This window comes from Hemiscyllium ocellatum, chromosome 24, assembly GCF_020745735.1.
Source record: "Hemiscyllium ocellatum isolate sHemOce1 chromosome 24, sHemOce1.pat.X.cur, whole genome shotgun sequence".
Lineage (NCBI taxonomy): Eukaryota > Metazoa > Chordata > Chondrichthyes > Orectolobiformes > Hemiscylliidae > Hemiscyllium > Hemiscyllium ocellatum.
In genome coordinates this window covers 24,914,487-24,932,369 of record NC_083424.1, presented here as the reverse complement: position 1 = coordinate 24,932,369, position 17,883 = coordinate 24,914,487, and the positions used below count along the sequence as shown (strand labels likewise).

Below are 17,883 nucleotides of genomic sequence, written 5' to 3'. Positions count from 1 at the left end.
ATGACAAAAGTAGAAAGAAATGCAGGTTGCAAGAGGTATTTAAGCAGTTTTTCAGAAGTATTAATAAGTTAAGTGGCAAAGGTTAGCAGATGAAGTACAATATGAAAAAATGAGGTTGTTAATTTTGGAAAAGAGAGCAAAATACTATTTAAAGGGAGAAAAACTGAATAAATCTGCAACACAAAGGAACTTGTTCACAAAACACAGAATGCTAGCACACGTGTAATAGGTAATCAGGAAGGCGAAGGGAATGTTGGCATTTTTTTTAACCCAAGGGGATTGATGATTTAGAGTAAAGAAGTCTTATTAGCAAATTGTTCAAGTTGGTGAGACCACATCTGGAGTACTGTGAGCAGCTTTGGCCCACAATTGAGAAAAGAGATTATTTCATTGGAGGTTGTTCAGAGAACGTTCACTTAACTGATTCCTGGTATAGAAGAACTTTTTTTCTTTATTCGTTCACAGGATGAGGGCTTTACTGGCTAGGCAGCATTCTTGCCCATTCCTAATTGCACAGAGGACAGTTAAAGTCAACCCAGCACTGTGGGTCTGGATTCCCATGTAGGCCAGACCAGGTAAGGATGGCAATTTCCTTCCCTAAAGGATATTAGTGAACAAGATGGGTTTTCCTGACAATCAACAATGGATTCACGGTCATCACTAGATTCTTAATTCCAGATATTTATTGAATTCAAATTCCACCAACTTTTGGGGTGGGATTCAAACCCAGGTCTCCAGAATGTTATCTGGACCTCTGGATTCACTAGGCCATTGCCTCCTGCTTTATGAACAAAGGTTAAATAGGTTGGAACTTCACTCACTAGAGTATAAAATAATGCAACATATAGGATTTTTAAGGTGCTTGACTGTGTAAATGTTGAGGATGTTTCCCCTCATGGGACTAGGATCAAAGGGTATAGTCTCAGGATGAAGGGTGCTAATTTAAGACTGAGATGAGGAGGAATTCCTTAAAGTTGAGTGCTTTTGCAACATCTTTCCACAGAGAGCTGTAGTGGCAGAGTCCTTGTATATATTTTGAGGCTGAGATAAATTCTTGATCAATAGAGCAATTGAGGATTATGAAGGAAGTAAAAAAAAGTGTGGTGCTGGAAAAGCACAGCAGGTCAGGCAGCATCCGAGGAACAGGAGAGTTGGAATTTTGAGCATAAGCCCTTCATAGGAATGTACGGGTTGGGCGGGGGGGGGGGGCGCGGGGGAGTGGTGGGGAGATGCTGAGAGAGTATTGTGGGGGGTGTTAGGTGGGGGAAGGTAGCTGTGATAGGTAGATGCAGGGGTGGGGGGTAGGTAGCTGTGAAGGTGATAAGTAGATGCGGAGGTGGGGGGTGATTGTGATGTATCAGAGTAGGGCGAATGAGTAGAAAGAAAGATGGACAGGTCAAGAGGATGGTGCCGAGTTTAAGTGTTGGATCTTGGATGAGGTTGGGGAAGAGGAGATTTGGAAGCTAGTGAAGTTGATGTTGATGCTGTATGGTTGAAGGGTCCCAAGGCGGAAGATGAGGTTTTCTTCCTCCAGACGCTGAGTGGTTTGGATTTGGCAGTGGAGGAGGCCCAAGACTTGCATGTCCTTGAAGTGGGAGGGGGAGTTGAAGTGGTCAGCCACAGGCCGGTGGGGTTGTTTGGTGCATGTGTCCCAGAGATGTTCCTTGAAATGTTCTGCAAGTTGGCATCCAGCCTGTCCAATGTAGAGGAGACCACCTCGAGAGCAATGGATGCAATAGATGAGGTGTTTTGGTATGCAGAAAATCTCTGCCAGATGTGAGAAGATCCTTTGGGGCCTTTGGAGGTGAGGCAGGAGGTGTGGGTGCAGGTTTTGCTCTTCTTGCAGCTACAAGGGAAAGTGCTGTGTACGGAGGGTTGGTAGGTGGGAGATTTAGGGCTAACGAGGGAGTCACTGAGGGAATGGTCTCTGCGGAGCATAGATAGGGGTGGGGAGGGAAATACATCTCTGGTGGTGGGGTCTGCTTATAGGTATTGGAAATGGCTGAGGATATTGCACTGTATCCAGAGACTAGTGGGGTGGAACATGAGGACCGGAGGGGGGGTGGGGAGGGTTCTATCCTTGTCGCAATTGGAGGGGTGGAGGTGCAGGAGTGGAGGAGGTGCGGTGGAGGGCATTGCTGATCACATGGGAGGGGAAATGGTGCCCCTTGAAGTGGAGATGGGGGCTGTGGGTGTAATCTAGGTAGCTGTGGGAGTCAGGGGCTTTGAAGTAGATGTCTGTGTTGAATCGGTCTCTATAGACGGAGATGGAGAGATCCAGGAAGGGGAGAGTGGTATCCAAGATGGTCCAGATGAACTTGAAGTTAGGGTGGAAGGTGTTAGTGAAGTTGATGAACTGTTCAACCTTTCTTGTGGCGCATGACGTGGTGCCAATAAAGTCATCGCTGTAGTGGAGGAAAAGGTGGGGGATAGTGCCAGTGTAACTGTAGAAGATGGGCTGCTCCACATCGCCTACAAAGGCAGGCATAGCTGGTGCCCATGTGGGTGCCCAAGGCTATCCCATTGGTCTGAAGAAAGTAGAAGGAATCGAAGGAGAAATTGTTGATGGTGAGGAACAGTTCCACCAATCAAATTAGAATGTCAATGGAGGGGTACTGGTTGGGTTGGCAGGAGAGGAAGAGCAGGAAAGTTGACATGAGTGTCAAATCAGCCATGATCATGTTGAATGGCAGAACAGACTCAAGGGGCTGAATGGCCTGCACGTGTTCCTATTTCTTGGTCTTCTGCGTTTCACTCATCCTGCCTATCTCGAACACATAAATCATTGTATCCAAATTTCAACATCTTCCTTGATCATCTGTTTGAGGAAACAATTGGCTCAAATGAACAAAATACTCAAGACCATTTGCAAATTTCATGCATAACTAGCATTCCTTTATCTCTGCACAAGTCCTGTTGTAGCCAATGGCAATATACTCAAACAGCACTTCATAACATAATGAAACTTCCCAAGGTGGTTTGCACGAGTGTTATAAAACAAAATATGACAGCACTGCATCCAGAGACATCAGATCTAATAATAAAATGCTTGGAGAAAGCGATTGGCTTTAAGAAGTGACTCTAAGTATCTTAAAGAAGAAAAAAAAGCAGGGGTGTGGAGAGGACATTTGTAGAGCTTGAGGCTTAGACAACTGAATACAGAACCATCAATGGTTATGAGAGTAAAATTGGGAGTGAACAAGAAGCTAGAATAATGAGTGCAGGTACTTTGGAGAGTTGTGAAACTGGAAGAGATTTTAGAGCTTGGGAGGAGTAGGGCTACAGAGAGATTTTGAACAAAGCTGAGGCTTTTAAATTCAAAACATCTCTCGATTCCAAGTCAGTGTAGAGCATTGGGGTTAATGGGATGAGGACTTATTGCCAGTAAAGACACGGACAGCAGAGTTTGTATGACATGAGATTATGGAGGATTTCAATGTATGAGACAAGCCAAGAGTAGATTGGAATTGTCAAGATGGAGGAATCAAAAGCATAAATGAGGGGTGAAACAGTAGATGAACTGAGACAAGGTAAAGTCTGTAGATATTCTTTGAATGACATCAAAATATGGTTGGTTGCTCATCTACGAATCAATTGTCTGCAAAGTAACTACTGAAAACTAAGAGTTCCAAATGTTATTATCCATTAATCTCCAGTTTCTGTGGAAGAACAACACTCTGTCCAACTCGAATTAATCTGGCATTATTAATAGCTTTGTCAAGTATTGCTTTATCACACCCACTTGCTCTGGAAGGCTAAATCTCAGGAGAAAGTGAGGACTGCAGATGCTTTAGATCAGAACTTAAAAATGTGTTGCTGGAAAAGTGCAGCAGGTCAGGCAGCATCAAAGGAATAGGAGAATCGATGTTCCAGACAAAAGCCCTTCTTTCCTGAAGAAGGGCTTATGCCCAAAACGTCAATTCTCCTGTTCCTTTGCTGCCTGACCTGCTGCGCTTGTCCAGCAACACATTTTAAAGGCTAAATCTCAGTCAGTTCTTATGAAAACAAGTCTTATCAGATTAAGGTTTTTGTATGTCTTGAATCACAGTGTATCCAAGGGGTCAGATTGATTTAAATATAGTTAAGAGAAGACCTGACAACATCAGTTACTTAAATATCATTGAGTTTAATAAAAAGAATGGGGGGAAAAAAATACAAGGCTCACACCTTTCTGCCTGTTGGGGATCCTCCCCCCATTCATGGCTGGTCTGGAGGCTTAGGTCATTCCTGGCACCGTTCTTGATCCCTGTCCGAGACGAAGTCCAAAGACATGGGACAAAACTTTCTCTCCTATACAGTGTAACAAACAGCAAGTACAGAAAAACACATTGTGCCATCTTTGGTATGTACTAGAATATTAACAGGACTCATTCAATATCATGCAATTGTTGAATATCATCAATTTTAGCCCTTTAACCCATCCTGTACCAAGTAATCTCTTTTAAAAGTTAAAATGGGGTAATGAAATGTGTCATGGTGGTAGTTCTGCCTAGTGACAAGTCAAGTAGCTTGATTGCTTTGGGGAGATGGAGACCTAGGATGAGATTGCTGGAAGTGATGCATGAAATGTTCACACCTGATATCAAGGCAAGAGTACATGACTATACTTATGGTCTCCAAGTTTTGAGCCCAAATGAAACACGACGATCTCTGAGGCAGTCAAAGGCTGCAGCTGGTGTGGTCTGCAAAGAAAAGAGGATTTTCCTTTCAATGACCACTGAATAATATGACTCGGTGAAACAGGAAGATGTGAAGCCATGTGAGGTTGGAAGCTCATCTCCTGATCAAATGTGATATGGTTGGGAACAAAGTCTTTTACTAGGGAATGGAGTTTGGAATGGGAGCAAAAGCAGTGGTGTCAGACTTTGCATTATTAAATTGGAGGTGATTTAATTGTAGAACAGAATCAGGAAACACGTAAAAACGAATATGGTTCCTTTGGAATATGTTGCTCAGCAGCAGCACCTAAATGAAAAGTTAGTGAGGTGACAGACCTTAGGGAACACAGGTAATGATGCGAGGTCAGGAGGAGAAGACCTTGCAGTGATCTGAAACACTGATCAGCTAAATGAGAATGGTGACTATCATCCTGCCCAGCAGGTTGACGGTGGAGAGGCATGAGGAGGGCTTAGGCAGTGTACATCAGGGCCCAATAATTGGGGCCTGGGATTCACTTTACTTGGGTTGGGAGCTAGGGTAGAGTAGGGGGTGTGCCCAGGCTAGGATGAACACAGGGCTCATAATTTGTTTCCCTGTTCCTGGAAATTGAGGGAGGATGTTGTAGTCAACCATGTCAAAGGCTGTAGACAGGTTCAGGAAGTTGACAAAGTTTTGTGATTTTGATGTAAAACTGTTGTGGTACAGTATCAGAAACAGAAATCTGCAAATCGGTAGTTCTGATACTGTGCCCCATGTTATGTAGCATTGAGCACAGCAGCCTTCAAATCACCATGCTTAATGCCAAGGGCAATTTGCTTGTGTTCAGTCTTTTTGAAGAAGATACTAAATGAATATTTTGCATCAGTATTTACTGCGGAAAAGGATATGGAAGATATAGACTGTAGGGAAATAGATGGTGACATCTTGAAAAATGTCCAGATTACAGAGGAGGAAGTGCTGGATGTCTTGAAATGGTTAAAGATGGATAAATCCCCAGGACCTGATCAGGTGTACTCGAGAACTCTGTGGGAAGCTAGAGACGTGATTGCTGGGCCTCTTGCTGAGATATTTGTATCATCGATAGTCACAGGTGAGGTGCCGGAAGACTGGAGGTTGGCAAATGTGGTGCCACTGTTTAAGAAGGGCGATAAAGACAAGCCAGGGAACTATAGACCAGTGAGCCTAACCTCAGTGGTGGGCAAGTTGTTGGAGGGAATCCTGAGGGACAGGATGTACATGTATTTGGAAAGGCAAGGACTGATTAGGGATAGTCCACATGGCTTTGTGTGTGAGAAATCATGTCTCACAAACTTGATTGAGTTTTTTGAAGAAGTGACAAAGAAGATAGAGGGCAGAGCAGAAGATGTGATCTATATGGACTTCAGTAAGGTGTTCGACAAGGTTTCCCATGGGAGACTGATTAGTAAGGTTAGATCTCACGGAATACAGGGAGAACTAGCCATTTGGATACAGAACTGGCTCAAAAGTGGTGGTGGAGGGTTGTTTTTCAGACTGGAGGCCTGTGACCAGTGGAGTGCCACAAGGATCGGTGCTGGGTCTTCTACTGTTTGTTATTTACATAAATGATTTGGATGCGAGCATAAGAGGTACAGTTAGTAAGATTGCAGATGACACCAAAATTGGAGGTGTAGTGGACAGAGAAGGTTACCTCCGATTGCAACAGGATCTGGACCATATGGGCCAATGAGCTGAGAAGTGGCAGATGGAGTTTAATTCAGAAAAATGCGAGGTGCTGCATTTTGGGAAAGCAAATCTTAGCAGGACTTATACACTTAATGGTAAGGTCCTAGGGAGTGTTGCTGAACAAAGAGACCTTGGAGTGCAGGTTCATAGCTCCTTGAAAATGGAGTCGCAGGTAGATAGGATACTGAAGAAGTCGAGATGTTGTGAAACTTGAAAGGGTTCAGGAAAGATTTACAAGGATGTTGCCAGGGTTGGAGAGGCTGAACAGGCTGGGGCTGTTTTCCCTGGAACATTGGAGGCTGAGGGGTGACCTTTATAGATGTTTACAAAATTTTGAGGGGCATGGATAGGAAAAAATAGACAGTTTTTTCCCTGGGATAGGGGAGTCCAGAACTAGAGGCCATAGGTTTAGGGTGAGTGGGGAAAGATATAAAAGAGACCTAAGGGGCAACCTTTTCACACAGAGGGTGGTACGTGTATGGAATGAGCTGCCAGAGAATGTGGTGGAGGCTGGAACAATTGCAACATTTAAGAGGCATCTGGATGGGTGAATGAATCGGAAGGGTTTGGAGGGATATGGGCTGGGTGCTGGTAGGTGGGACTAGATTGGTTGGGATATCTGGTCAGCGTGGACAGGTTGGACTGAAGAGTCTGTTTCCATGCTATACATCTCTATGACTCTAAGTGTACATGTTATCTTATGACTGCTGAGGTGCGCTAATTCTGATGAAAAAAGAAATTGCATTTTGCAGTGTGACTTCAAAATGTTTATTGCCACTGAGCCAAAGTTGACCCCTTTTGATTTGCAGTGCCAGGTTCTAGTTCCTATATGTGCATCGGAGTCTATCATTAATTCGACCTCCATGCATTTCTTCTTCTTGACTTATACAGATAACTCTGCCTAATCAATATGCAGGTGGACTGGGTAAATAATGTTGCTAGTGGATCCAAAGAAAGGGAATTCATGGAATGCTTACAGGATAGCTTTTTGGAACAGCTTGTCATGGAGCCCACAAGGGAGCAGGCTATTCTGGACCTAGTGCTTTGCAAAGAACCAGACTCTATAAAAGATCTTAAAGTAAGGGAACCCTTAGGAAGTAGCGATCATAATATGGTAGAGTTCAGTCTGGAGTTTGAAAGAGAGAAGGCAAAATCGGATGTAATGGTGTTACAGTTAAATAAAGGTAATTATGAGGGCATGAGAGAGGAACTGACAAAAATAGACTGGAAGCAGAGCCTAGCGGGGAAGACAGTAGAGCAAAAATGGCAGGAGTTTGTGGGTATAATTGAGGACACTGTACAGAAGTTCATCCCCAAGAAAAGAAAGATTATCCGGGGAGGGATTAGACAACCATGGCTGACAAAGGAAGTCAGGAAATGTATTAAAGAAAAAGAGAGATCCTATAAAGTGGCCAAGAGTAGTGGGAAATCAGAAGATTGGGAAGGCTACAAAAACAAACAAAGGATAACAAAGAGAGAAATAAGGAAGGAGAGGATCAAATATGAAGGTAGGCTAGCCAGTAATATTAGAAATGATAGTAAAAGTTTCTTTCAATACATAAGAAACAAACGACAGGCAAAAGTAGACATTGGGCCACTTCAAACTGATGCAGGAACTGTGATGGGCGATAAGGAAATAGCAGGAGAACTTAACAAGTACTTTGCGTCAGTTTTCACAGTGGAAGACATGAGTAATATCCCAACAATTAAAGGGAGTCAGAGGGCTGAGTTGAGTATGGTTGCCATTACAAAAGAGAGAGTGCTAGAAAAGTTAAAAAGTCTTAAAATTGATGAATCTCCTGGCCCCGATGGGATACATACTAGAGTTCTGAGAGAGGTGGCTGAGGAAATAGCGGAGGCATTGGTAGAGATCTTTCAAGAGTCACTGGAGTCAGGGAAAGTCCCAGATGATTGGAAGATCGCTGTTATAACCCCCTTGTTCAAGAAAGGATCAAGACAAAAGATGGAAAATTATAGGCCAATTAGCCTAACCTCGGTTGTTGGTAAAATTCTAGAATCCATCATTAAGGATGAGGTTTCTAAATTCTTGGAAGAGCAGAGTCTGATTAGAACAAATCAACATGGATTTAATAAGGGGAGGTCATGCCTGAGAAGCCTGTTGGAATTCTTTGAAGAGGTGACAAGTAGGTTAGACCAGGGAAACCCAGTGGATGTGGTCTATCTAGACTTTCAAAAGGCCTTTGATAAGCTGCCACACGGGAGGCTGCTGAGCAAGGTGAGGGCCCATGGTGTTCGAGGTGAGCTACTGGGATGGATTGAGGATTGGCTGCCTGACAGCAAGCAGAGAGTTGGGATAAAAGGTTCTTTTTCAGAATGGCAGCCGGTGACGAGCGGTGTCCCGCAGGGTTCAGTGTTGGGACCACAGCTGTTCGCATTATATATTAATGATCTGGATGAAGGGACTGGGGGCATTCTAGCAAAGTTTGCAGATGATACGAAGTTAGGTGGACAGGCAGGTAGTACTGAGGAAGTGGGGAGGCTACAGAAGGATCTAGACAGTTTGGGAGAGTGGTCCAGGAAATGGCTGATGGAATTCACCATGAGCAAATGCGAGGTCTTGCACTTTGGCAAAAAGAATAAAAGCATAGACTACTTTCTAAATGGTGAGAAAATTCGTAAAGCCAAAGTACAAAGGGATCTGGGAGTGCTAGTTGAGGATTCTCCAAAGGTAAACATGCAGGTTGAATCTGTGATTAAGAAAGCGAATGCAATGTTGTCATATATCTCAAGAGTGTTGGAATATAAAAGCACCGTTGTGCTACTGAGACTTTATAAAGCTCTGGTTAGGCCCCATTTGGAGTACTGTGTCCAGTTTTGGTCCCCACATCTCAGGAAGGACATACGGACACTGGAATGTGTCCAGCGGAGATTCACACGAATGGTAGGTCTAGCGTATGAGGAACGGGCTGAGGATCCTGGGAATGTATTCATTGGAGTTTAGAAGATTAAGGGGAGACTTAATAGAGACGTACAAGATGATACATGGCTTGGAAAGGGTAGACGCTAGGAAATTGTTTCCATTAGGCGAGGAGACTAGGACCTGTGGACACAGCCTTAGAATTAGAGGGGGTCAATTCAGAACAAAAATGCGGAGACATTTCTTCAGCCAGAGAGTGGTGAGCCTGTGAAATTCATTGCCACAGGGTGCAGTGGAGGCCGGGACACTAAATGTGTTCAAGGCAGAGATCGATAGATTCTTGTTGTCTCGAGGAATAAAGGGCCAAGGGGAGAACGCTCGTAAGTGGAATTGAAATGTCCATCAGCCATGATTGAATGGCGGAGTGGACTCGATGGGCCGAATAGCCTTCCTTCCACTCCTATGTCTTATGGTCTTAATCAAGATGCATTGCTTTCATGGTGATTCAAACATTTATGTCCCAGGTTTTCTTGCCCCTGGCTGCAACTCAAAAGTAGAGTTTCTAACATAACAAAGATGTTTGATTACTCATTCAAATGTGTCATGGTTAAATGTGGCTCAAAAATAGTTTTTTGTCTTTTGAGTATTTTTATTAGGGAGTTTATTTTGAGACATCCATCTATCCATCCATATGAAAATCTGGAGTTCGTGATTGATGTGTCACTTTGGACAGTGGTTATAGCTTGAACATAAATAATCTGATGTGTTTAATTGATTATTTAGGGTATTAGGTGTAATCTGAGACATTTCATACAAGATGGCTTCTTGTGCCACTTGATGACCTAGAGCAATTTGCTGTTTGCTTTCTGGATTCCAGGTGTCTCAGGCAGATGATAGGCACGAAATCATTCTCCCCTGATAGCATCTTTGATTACAGCTTAATGCGCTGAAGCCCTATATCTTAGATTTAACTGGGTTTGGACAGTTAAATAGAGAAGAGAGACTCTCTGCCCATCTTCCAAATATGAATTAATTGAGTTTAGCAGCCAAAAATAAAATGGCTCTATACATTTTGAAAACCTAATCCCATTTCTCTTCAAAAGGTTATGCTAGATGTGAAGACTCCATCCTTAAAGCGAGAATAAAATACTTGCTTATTATCACCCATGGAAGCAATAATCCTGATCCTGTTTGTGTAGTTTGTAAATTCATTGATTTTTATTTCTTTTATTTTACCCATTGAAACTATGTTTCATCTTAATATGGTGTCTGCTTCAGTCAATAGTTCTGGTTGCAACTTTCTCAGCTCTCTAAAAATACATGTTTCCTACTCCCCCTCTGAAGCATTTACAATTACTCTTGTATTATGTTGATCCATTTTAGACTCCTCAATCATTGGGAGTAGTCAATGTACTAACCAATCAATTTATAATGTTAAATATCATTATCAAATGATCCCTTAATTTCCTCCTCCTGATATAAATATCCCAATTTATTTTTGTTGATTATTTATATTTCCTATCACCAGATAACTAATTTCTAATTAGTTTATATTCCACATTTTCCTTTTCCCATAATTGTAAAATGCATCCAATCTTAAATGAACTCCTTTTGTGGTACCTTGTCAAAGGCTTCTGAAAGTTGATGTGTGCCACATACGGTTTCTCTCAGTCACTGAATATGTGATGTAAACACCACTTTTTTAAAGACTGTAGACTAAAACTGGGGGGATAGAAATACTGCTTTAAATCAAGGAAACTATCTAAGAAGTTTGCAGTTTTAATAAGTAACTAATGTATTGTGAGTTGTATCTACAGTGTTGCCTTCTTCAAATAGGGAGGAAGCATTCCAGACAGAATGGCATTTTCTGTGTGTTTAGAGCAGTTTTGATTTGAATTTTCAATCAAGGCCAATTGTTTTAAGTGAAGGAGGGCTGTGCAAAATCACCAGTTGATTGGTTTATGGGTAGATGGCTACAATCTTTGGGAGAGATTATCCAGCAGAAAAATGGAGCCTGTGATGAGAAAATAGCCATCTATGTTTGTGCTCCGTGCTAAAGTAAAAGAAAACCTGGAATAGCTATCTACTCTCCCTCGCTCTATCCTCTGTGCAAATCCCCTGGTAAAAAGAAAAGAGGAAAAATCACCTTGAGAGGCACTGAAAGGAGCAAAGTCTCAACCACTGAATAAAAGACTTGAGAATCCATGTATCTACAACCTTACATCGTAAGTAAAGAAGTGAAGGAGTTGAAAGAGAGCCAAACGAAACAATTCGCCAGTGTCTATGAACTGAGCTGGCACCAGAATCTTTATTTTCCTCTCAACTGGGGTATTTGTGTTTCATCTCATCTGTTAAAGGGATAGACTTAAAGTCATAAACTTAAATCTGTAATTCACCTTGTCCGGTCTTTGCCATTGGTGGAGAACAGTACAATAAATGGTCACCGTTGTTGTTCATGGGAATGTTGAGTATTGTTTTAATCTGAATTGCAGTTACATGAAATTATAATCAAATTTTCCTAATTGTGATGTTCTGAAAAAAGAACTGAAGCTCGTTTACAGCACACTGCCCCAGTCAGTCTTGATGGTTCAGTTGCTGATGGGATCTTTGGTGGGCAGAAGGAATGTATCTTTGATAAATGACCAAATTAGAATGCTGCTTTTTTTCTGGATGCCATGGACTCACGTGAGAGTGCATGAAAGAATGATTTATTAAACCATCACAGAATTCCCATTTTCTTTGCCTACCATTCTTGAAACTGTTATAATTAACTGTTAAGTTCTTGGATCAGTTCACATTTAAGTCATATCTGTGTTCTGGTGTATATCTCACCGTAGTTATTAATAGTTATATTTCAGCAATTTTTTTGCATGCTTTGTTATTTCTGTACCACAGTATCCTAATTGTGTTGAATATTGGAATTTAATCCTTTTTCCTTATTTTCTCATTTAATTTTAATGCATTCTCTTTCTCCTGTGATTAGTATTTTCTTAGTTGATTAAACTCTAGCTTGTATTCCAATATCTTTAATTCGACGCTGGCTTTTAACCTCAATACCCCACACCTTACTAATTAATTATCTTAAATTTTGCCTGATGTATTTGTCCTGGCTGCAAGGACACTTGTCCTGTTTTTAGATCTGGTGAACCTTTTTCCTTTTGGCATTGGTTTAGCCTCCTGAAGGATTGTGATAGTACACCAAGAATGCTCCACTGATCAGGAAGCCACTCATATTCAATATTCAGGCTTGGGCTGACAAGTGACAAAGAATGGAGATGCTAATAGCTACAACACACTGACCATTTCTAACATGAGAATACCCAGCCAGCTTCCCACACCTTTGAATCATCATTATTATCAAGTCCTCCTCCAGCATCGGAGAGTTTGGTATTTCATGAGAAACTCATATGGATCAGCCACATCAAGATGGTTACAGGAGAAAGACAAACTAGATATTGTAGAAGTGCTGCAGTTTTTACCCCCTCATGACTTGAACTTTATAAGCAATAATAGGCTAATCATGTTTTGAAGTACCCTGCCTTTGCCCAGGTGCATCCAGGACCATGCTCCAGGAAGTCAATATGAACAGTAGCAGAGCATTTCACTTGATTTTGTGAGCCATTGAATTTAATAGTCACCTTTGCCATTGGAACACTTGTGGCTGCAGTATGTATTATGCATTGGATACGTTATATCTGTGTGCCAAAATAACTTCAGTGGCATCTCCTAACCCAATGGAAGAGTGGTCTGAGCATCTGGATACCACAACTTCGAAGTTTCCTACGTAAGTTGGACAGCGGACTTGCATGGTTGTATATTCTACTTGTTCATTGTTGCTGGATGTATATCTGCAATTCTCTACCAAACTTGATTGTAGGATATTATTGTCACAAGGACTGCAGCGGTTCAAGGAGGAAATCACAACACATCTTGAGACAATGGAATGAATCTTGTTAGGTTCATTGACCCCCAAGAACAATGTAATAACCAAAAAGTATTTATTTGAATGAGTAGGATACCTGCAAGGGGAAGATTGTCCTGAAAAGGTTTGAAATTTGTCTTCCACATCTTAAACTGAACAGGAGAACTAGGACTATGAGAGGGTCATCTGGCCTTTCGAGCCTGCTCCTCCATTCAGTAAGATCATGGTTGATCTTTTTGTGGACTGAGCTCCACTTACCCACCTTCTCTCCATAACCCTTAATTCCTTTATTGTTCAAAAAAAAATGCTTAGCTTTAACAACATGTACTGAAGTAGTGTCAACTACTTCACTGGACAGGGAATTCTATAGAACCTTCTGGGTGAAGAGGTTCCTTCTCAATTCAGTCCTAAATCTGCTCCCCCTAATTTTGAAGCTATGCCCTCTTGTCCTAGTGTCACCTGCCAATGAAAACATCCTCTCTACTTCTAGCTGATCTATTCTCTTCATAATTTTATATGATTTCCGTTCATTCTTCTAAATTCCAATGAATATAATCCCAGTCTACTGAGTCTCTCCTCATAGGCCAACCCCTCAACTCCAGAATCAACGTAGTGAACCTTCTCTGCACCACCTCTAGTGCCAGCACATCCTTTAAGTAAGAGACTGAAACTGCACACAGTATTCCAGATGTGGCCTCACCAGCACCCTATACAACTGCAACATAACCTCCTTGCTTGTAAACTCATTTCCTTTAGCAATGAAGGGCAAAATTCTGTTTGCCTTCCTAATTACCTGTTGTACCTGCAGAAAAACCCTCTGATTCATGCAGATGGATACCCAGGTCCCTCTGCATAGCAGCATGCTGCAACGTTTTACCATTCAACTAACAATTCTTTTTGCTGTTATTCCTACCAAAATGGATGACCTCGCATTTATTAACCTTGTATTCTATCTGCCCAACCTTTGCCCACTTGATGTATCTGTGTTCCTCTGCAAAGTTTCACAGTCCTCTGCACACTTTGCTCTGTCACTCCTCTTATGTGATCTGCAAACTTTGATACACTATACGTAGTCCCCACTCCAAATCATTTATTTCAATTGTGAATAATTGCGGTCCCAACACTGATTGCCAATCAGAATAGCACTCAATTATCCCTGCTCTTTGCTTCCTGTTAGTCAACCAATTCTCTATCTATGCTAATACTTTACCTGCAATGCAATGCAGCTTTATCTTGCGCAGCAGCCTCTTCTGCGCATCCTGTTGAAAGTCTTTTGGAAATCTAGGTACCCCACATCTACTGGGTCTCCGTTGTCCACCACCTTGCTTTTAATGTCATCATAGAATTCATGAACCCATGCTGCGTCTGCCCAATTGATTTTCATTTTGACATCATTCAACATCAGTGTAAATGAATTTTTAATTTAATGCGAACACTGACTTAAATTCTGCAATTGGTGAGTTCTTATTTAGTTTTTGTGATTACTGTACATCTATATTTTCCTTGTGTGTGGCTTTAACTCTGCAGTTTATGTATTTACTGCTCCCTAAACTTGATCTGATACATCTCTTTCTTGATTAATATGTTGAGGTGTTGAAAGTTTAACAGTTATCAGTTTCACCTAAAGTAAGGATGAGTTTAATATGTCTGTCATTAGTGCATAAATCAACCAGTAATTTTTGTTATCTTGTAAATAACAACAAGTTTGCCAGAAGACGTGGAGGCAGGTACAATTACAGCATTTAAAATGCATCTGTATTGGTGCATGAATAGGTAGTGTTTGGAGAAATATGGGTGAAACACTGGCAAATGGGACTAGATTAGTTTCGGATATCTAGTCAGCATGGATGAGTTGGACTAAAGGGTCTGTTTCAGTGCTGTATAACTCTGACACTAAGTTACTGGGCACTTTGCACCACACTGCTATTAGCTTTGCTAAATGGTGGTTTAATATCAATTTGCTACTGTATATAAAATGATTGAATGCAACTTGACAACACATGATCCTTGGATTTTAATAGAGAATGAAGAGTGCATAAACTTTTGACTACTTTTCCAATTTAATGACACCATTTGTTCTTTCCATCTTGTATGCTGAAATGATTATTTCTCTTTATAAGGATTGTCTACAACTAAATCATAAATTATGTTTGAGTCGCCATCACAATTCAGCTGCTGTTGCCATGGTGACTTTTCAATAAACCGATTATATGTCTGTCATTACAAGACACTGTTGTATTTGTGCATTAATTACAAATTAAACACAGCACAATGTTAAAGCTAGTATTTAATGGAGTATTCGGATCCTTTTACTTATCAGAAAAACATGCTTGTCATGACACTTAATCTGTCAGTTTCAGGAAAGGAACAGTTGAAACCTTGGACACTCAGTCCGCACTAAATTCTTCTTGCATTTTTTTAAAAAAATAGAGTGAATAGAGACTGAAAGGCTCTGTCTTAAGGCAATCTTAGTTTCCCTTTTTTTGCCTGATATGTCTGTCCTTCTCTGTTTGTTGATCCTAGTGCAAGTTTTACATTTCCATTAGTTAAGGAACATGCATGTGAACATTTTGGTTAACAGTAGGGTGGGCCATTTGGCTCCTTGAGCCAGCTTTGCCATTTGGTAAGATTACAGATGGGAGCCCTAATCAATGCTCCTTTCTATCCAGTATAACCTTTTAACTCTGTTTTTGAAATTTAATTCAGCCTTAAAACAATTCAATGGCCTGGGTTTCACAGCACTTTGGGAAGAGGATTCTATAGACTACCAACTGACAGGAAATACTTATCTGAATTTACATCTTAAATAGAAGACCTATTATTTTTAAACTGTCCCCTACTTCTGGCCTCTAATGTAAGGGAAATACCCTTTCAGTATCCTCAGTTAAGTACCCTCAGCATATTATGCTTTACAGTATGAAGATTACCTGTTTGTTCTTAAACCTCCAATGTGTGCTATAGGCCCAACCTATCTGAACTTTCCTCCAAGCTAATCCCCACCTGCTAAAAATTGATTGACTGAACTGTTTCTAATAAGTTTATACACTTTCTTAAATAAGGAAATCAAAACAGTACCCGATATTTCTCCAATGACTTGGACAACTGTAGCAGAATGTCCTTACTTTTGTATTACATTCCTTTGAAATTAACAAATGTTCCATTTGACTTCCTCATCACTTGCTGTATGTGTATGATAAGAGATGGATTGTTGATTCCAAAGGCTACATTGCATGTGCCACATTATTATCAGCTTGAATGATTAGTATTAAGCTATAGGGTGAAGGGAAAAAGTTACAAACTGCCCATCTGCAAAATCTTGGCTAATATTTCCTTCTAGGCCTGACGTAAAAATGCTGTCCACACTGGCAAAGGAATACTATTGCCAAGGACAACTGAAAGCAGATGTGTAATTACGTGATGTAAATTAAAATAAGCTACAGAAGATCTATCCTGACTGGATTTGTGATGTTACAATTTTGGACATGCGTGCTCTAGCATTACACATTAAAGCTCCTTCATTTCAGTGCAGCATTGGTTGCTCTGACAACATTTAGTTCCTGCTGGTACCCATTAAATATTTTAATGTAATAAATAAGAACAAAATATGTTTCAGTTATAAAAAAAATTAAAAGTCTTGTTTAAAAGTGTGATATATGGTTCTGTGAAGTCAATCTAAAATTCTGCTTTTAAAAATTAACTTCAAAAGATTGTTATTTTTTCTTTCAGAGGATCTTGACAGAATGATTCTTATTCTCTTTGGCATATACGTTGGTGGTGCTGCTTGTTCCTTTATCCGTGCCTACTTTTTTGTTCTCGCGGGACACCGGCTGGTTGCCAGACTGCGTAAAAGGCTTTTTGCTTGCATTATAAAGCAAGAAATTGCATTCTTTGATGAGAACAGGTGGGTGCTATGGACTTGCAGAACAGTGAGCCTTGCAGTTGTGATAAAATGAAGGCTATAAATGTCAAGGCTTGTGAAAAAGATTTTAGACTCGTTGCATTGAAATTAGATTGTATCATTAAAAGGTGATGATGGATTTCGATGGAAATTATGTTCCCTCCTTAGAAGTATTGAGCTTGTTATTTTACATACTTTCAGAGCTCTATATCATTGTTAAATGTAACATAAACATAATGAAAAGAATTCCAAGTGCATTGTTTAGTTATAATTAAGTTTTTTTTTAGAACTCCTCTACTATGCTTTTTCAGTAATGGATGGGTGGATGTTGGGAACTCCATACTTCTCCCCAGTTCCAGTTTACACCAGGCCGGAAGCCCCCATAGGAGATTGAAAGCCAGTAATGCTCAGAGTTTGAATCTCTAGTGCTGTGCCTTAGTTATTGACATCATAATTTTACTGACTTTGTTCCATGCTCGCTTTTAATTAGACGTAAGGATTTGAAAAGATGTTGGTCGTGAAATATTTATTTGCTGGTTAAAACAAAAATTCGAAAACATTTTGACTGAATTTTCTATTGGTCAATATCAGTTTAATATCTCACTTTGACAGAGTACATTTTCAACCAGTGTTGGTTGCTTAAGTGTTTAACCCCATTTTTAAGAAAGCAAATTTAGTTGCATTGTTATGATAACAAATAGTATTAAATGGGATGGACTGATGCTGTATAATGTATGTGTTGTCATAGACATGTAATGATCCTGTCAAGTATGGAACTATTTATCCAGTTTTTAAATTATTCCATACTTTTGGGTATTGACA

General features: G+C 40.7%; 1 protein-coding gene across 2 annotated transcripts in view; it reads left to right on the top strand.

Moving 5' to 3' along the window:
• The window catches only part of LOC132827318 (ABC transporter B family member 1-like), a 194,391-nt gene that overhangs the window by 39,708 nt on the left and 136,800 nt on the right, over nt 1–17,883 (top strand). For both annotated transcript variants that reach the window (XM_060843962.1, XM_060843961.1), the window contains exon 7: nt 16,890–17,064. In XM_060843962.1, coding sequence (XP_060699945.1) covers nt 16,890–17,064 — 175 coding nt within the window. The remainder of the gene's footprint in view (nt 1–16,889; nt 17,065–17,883) is intronic.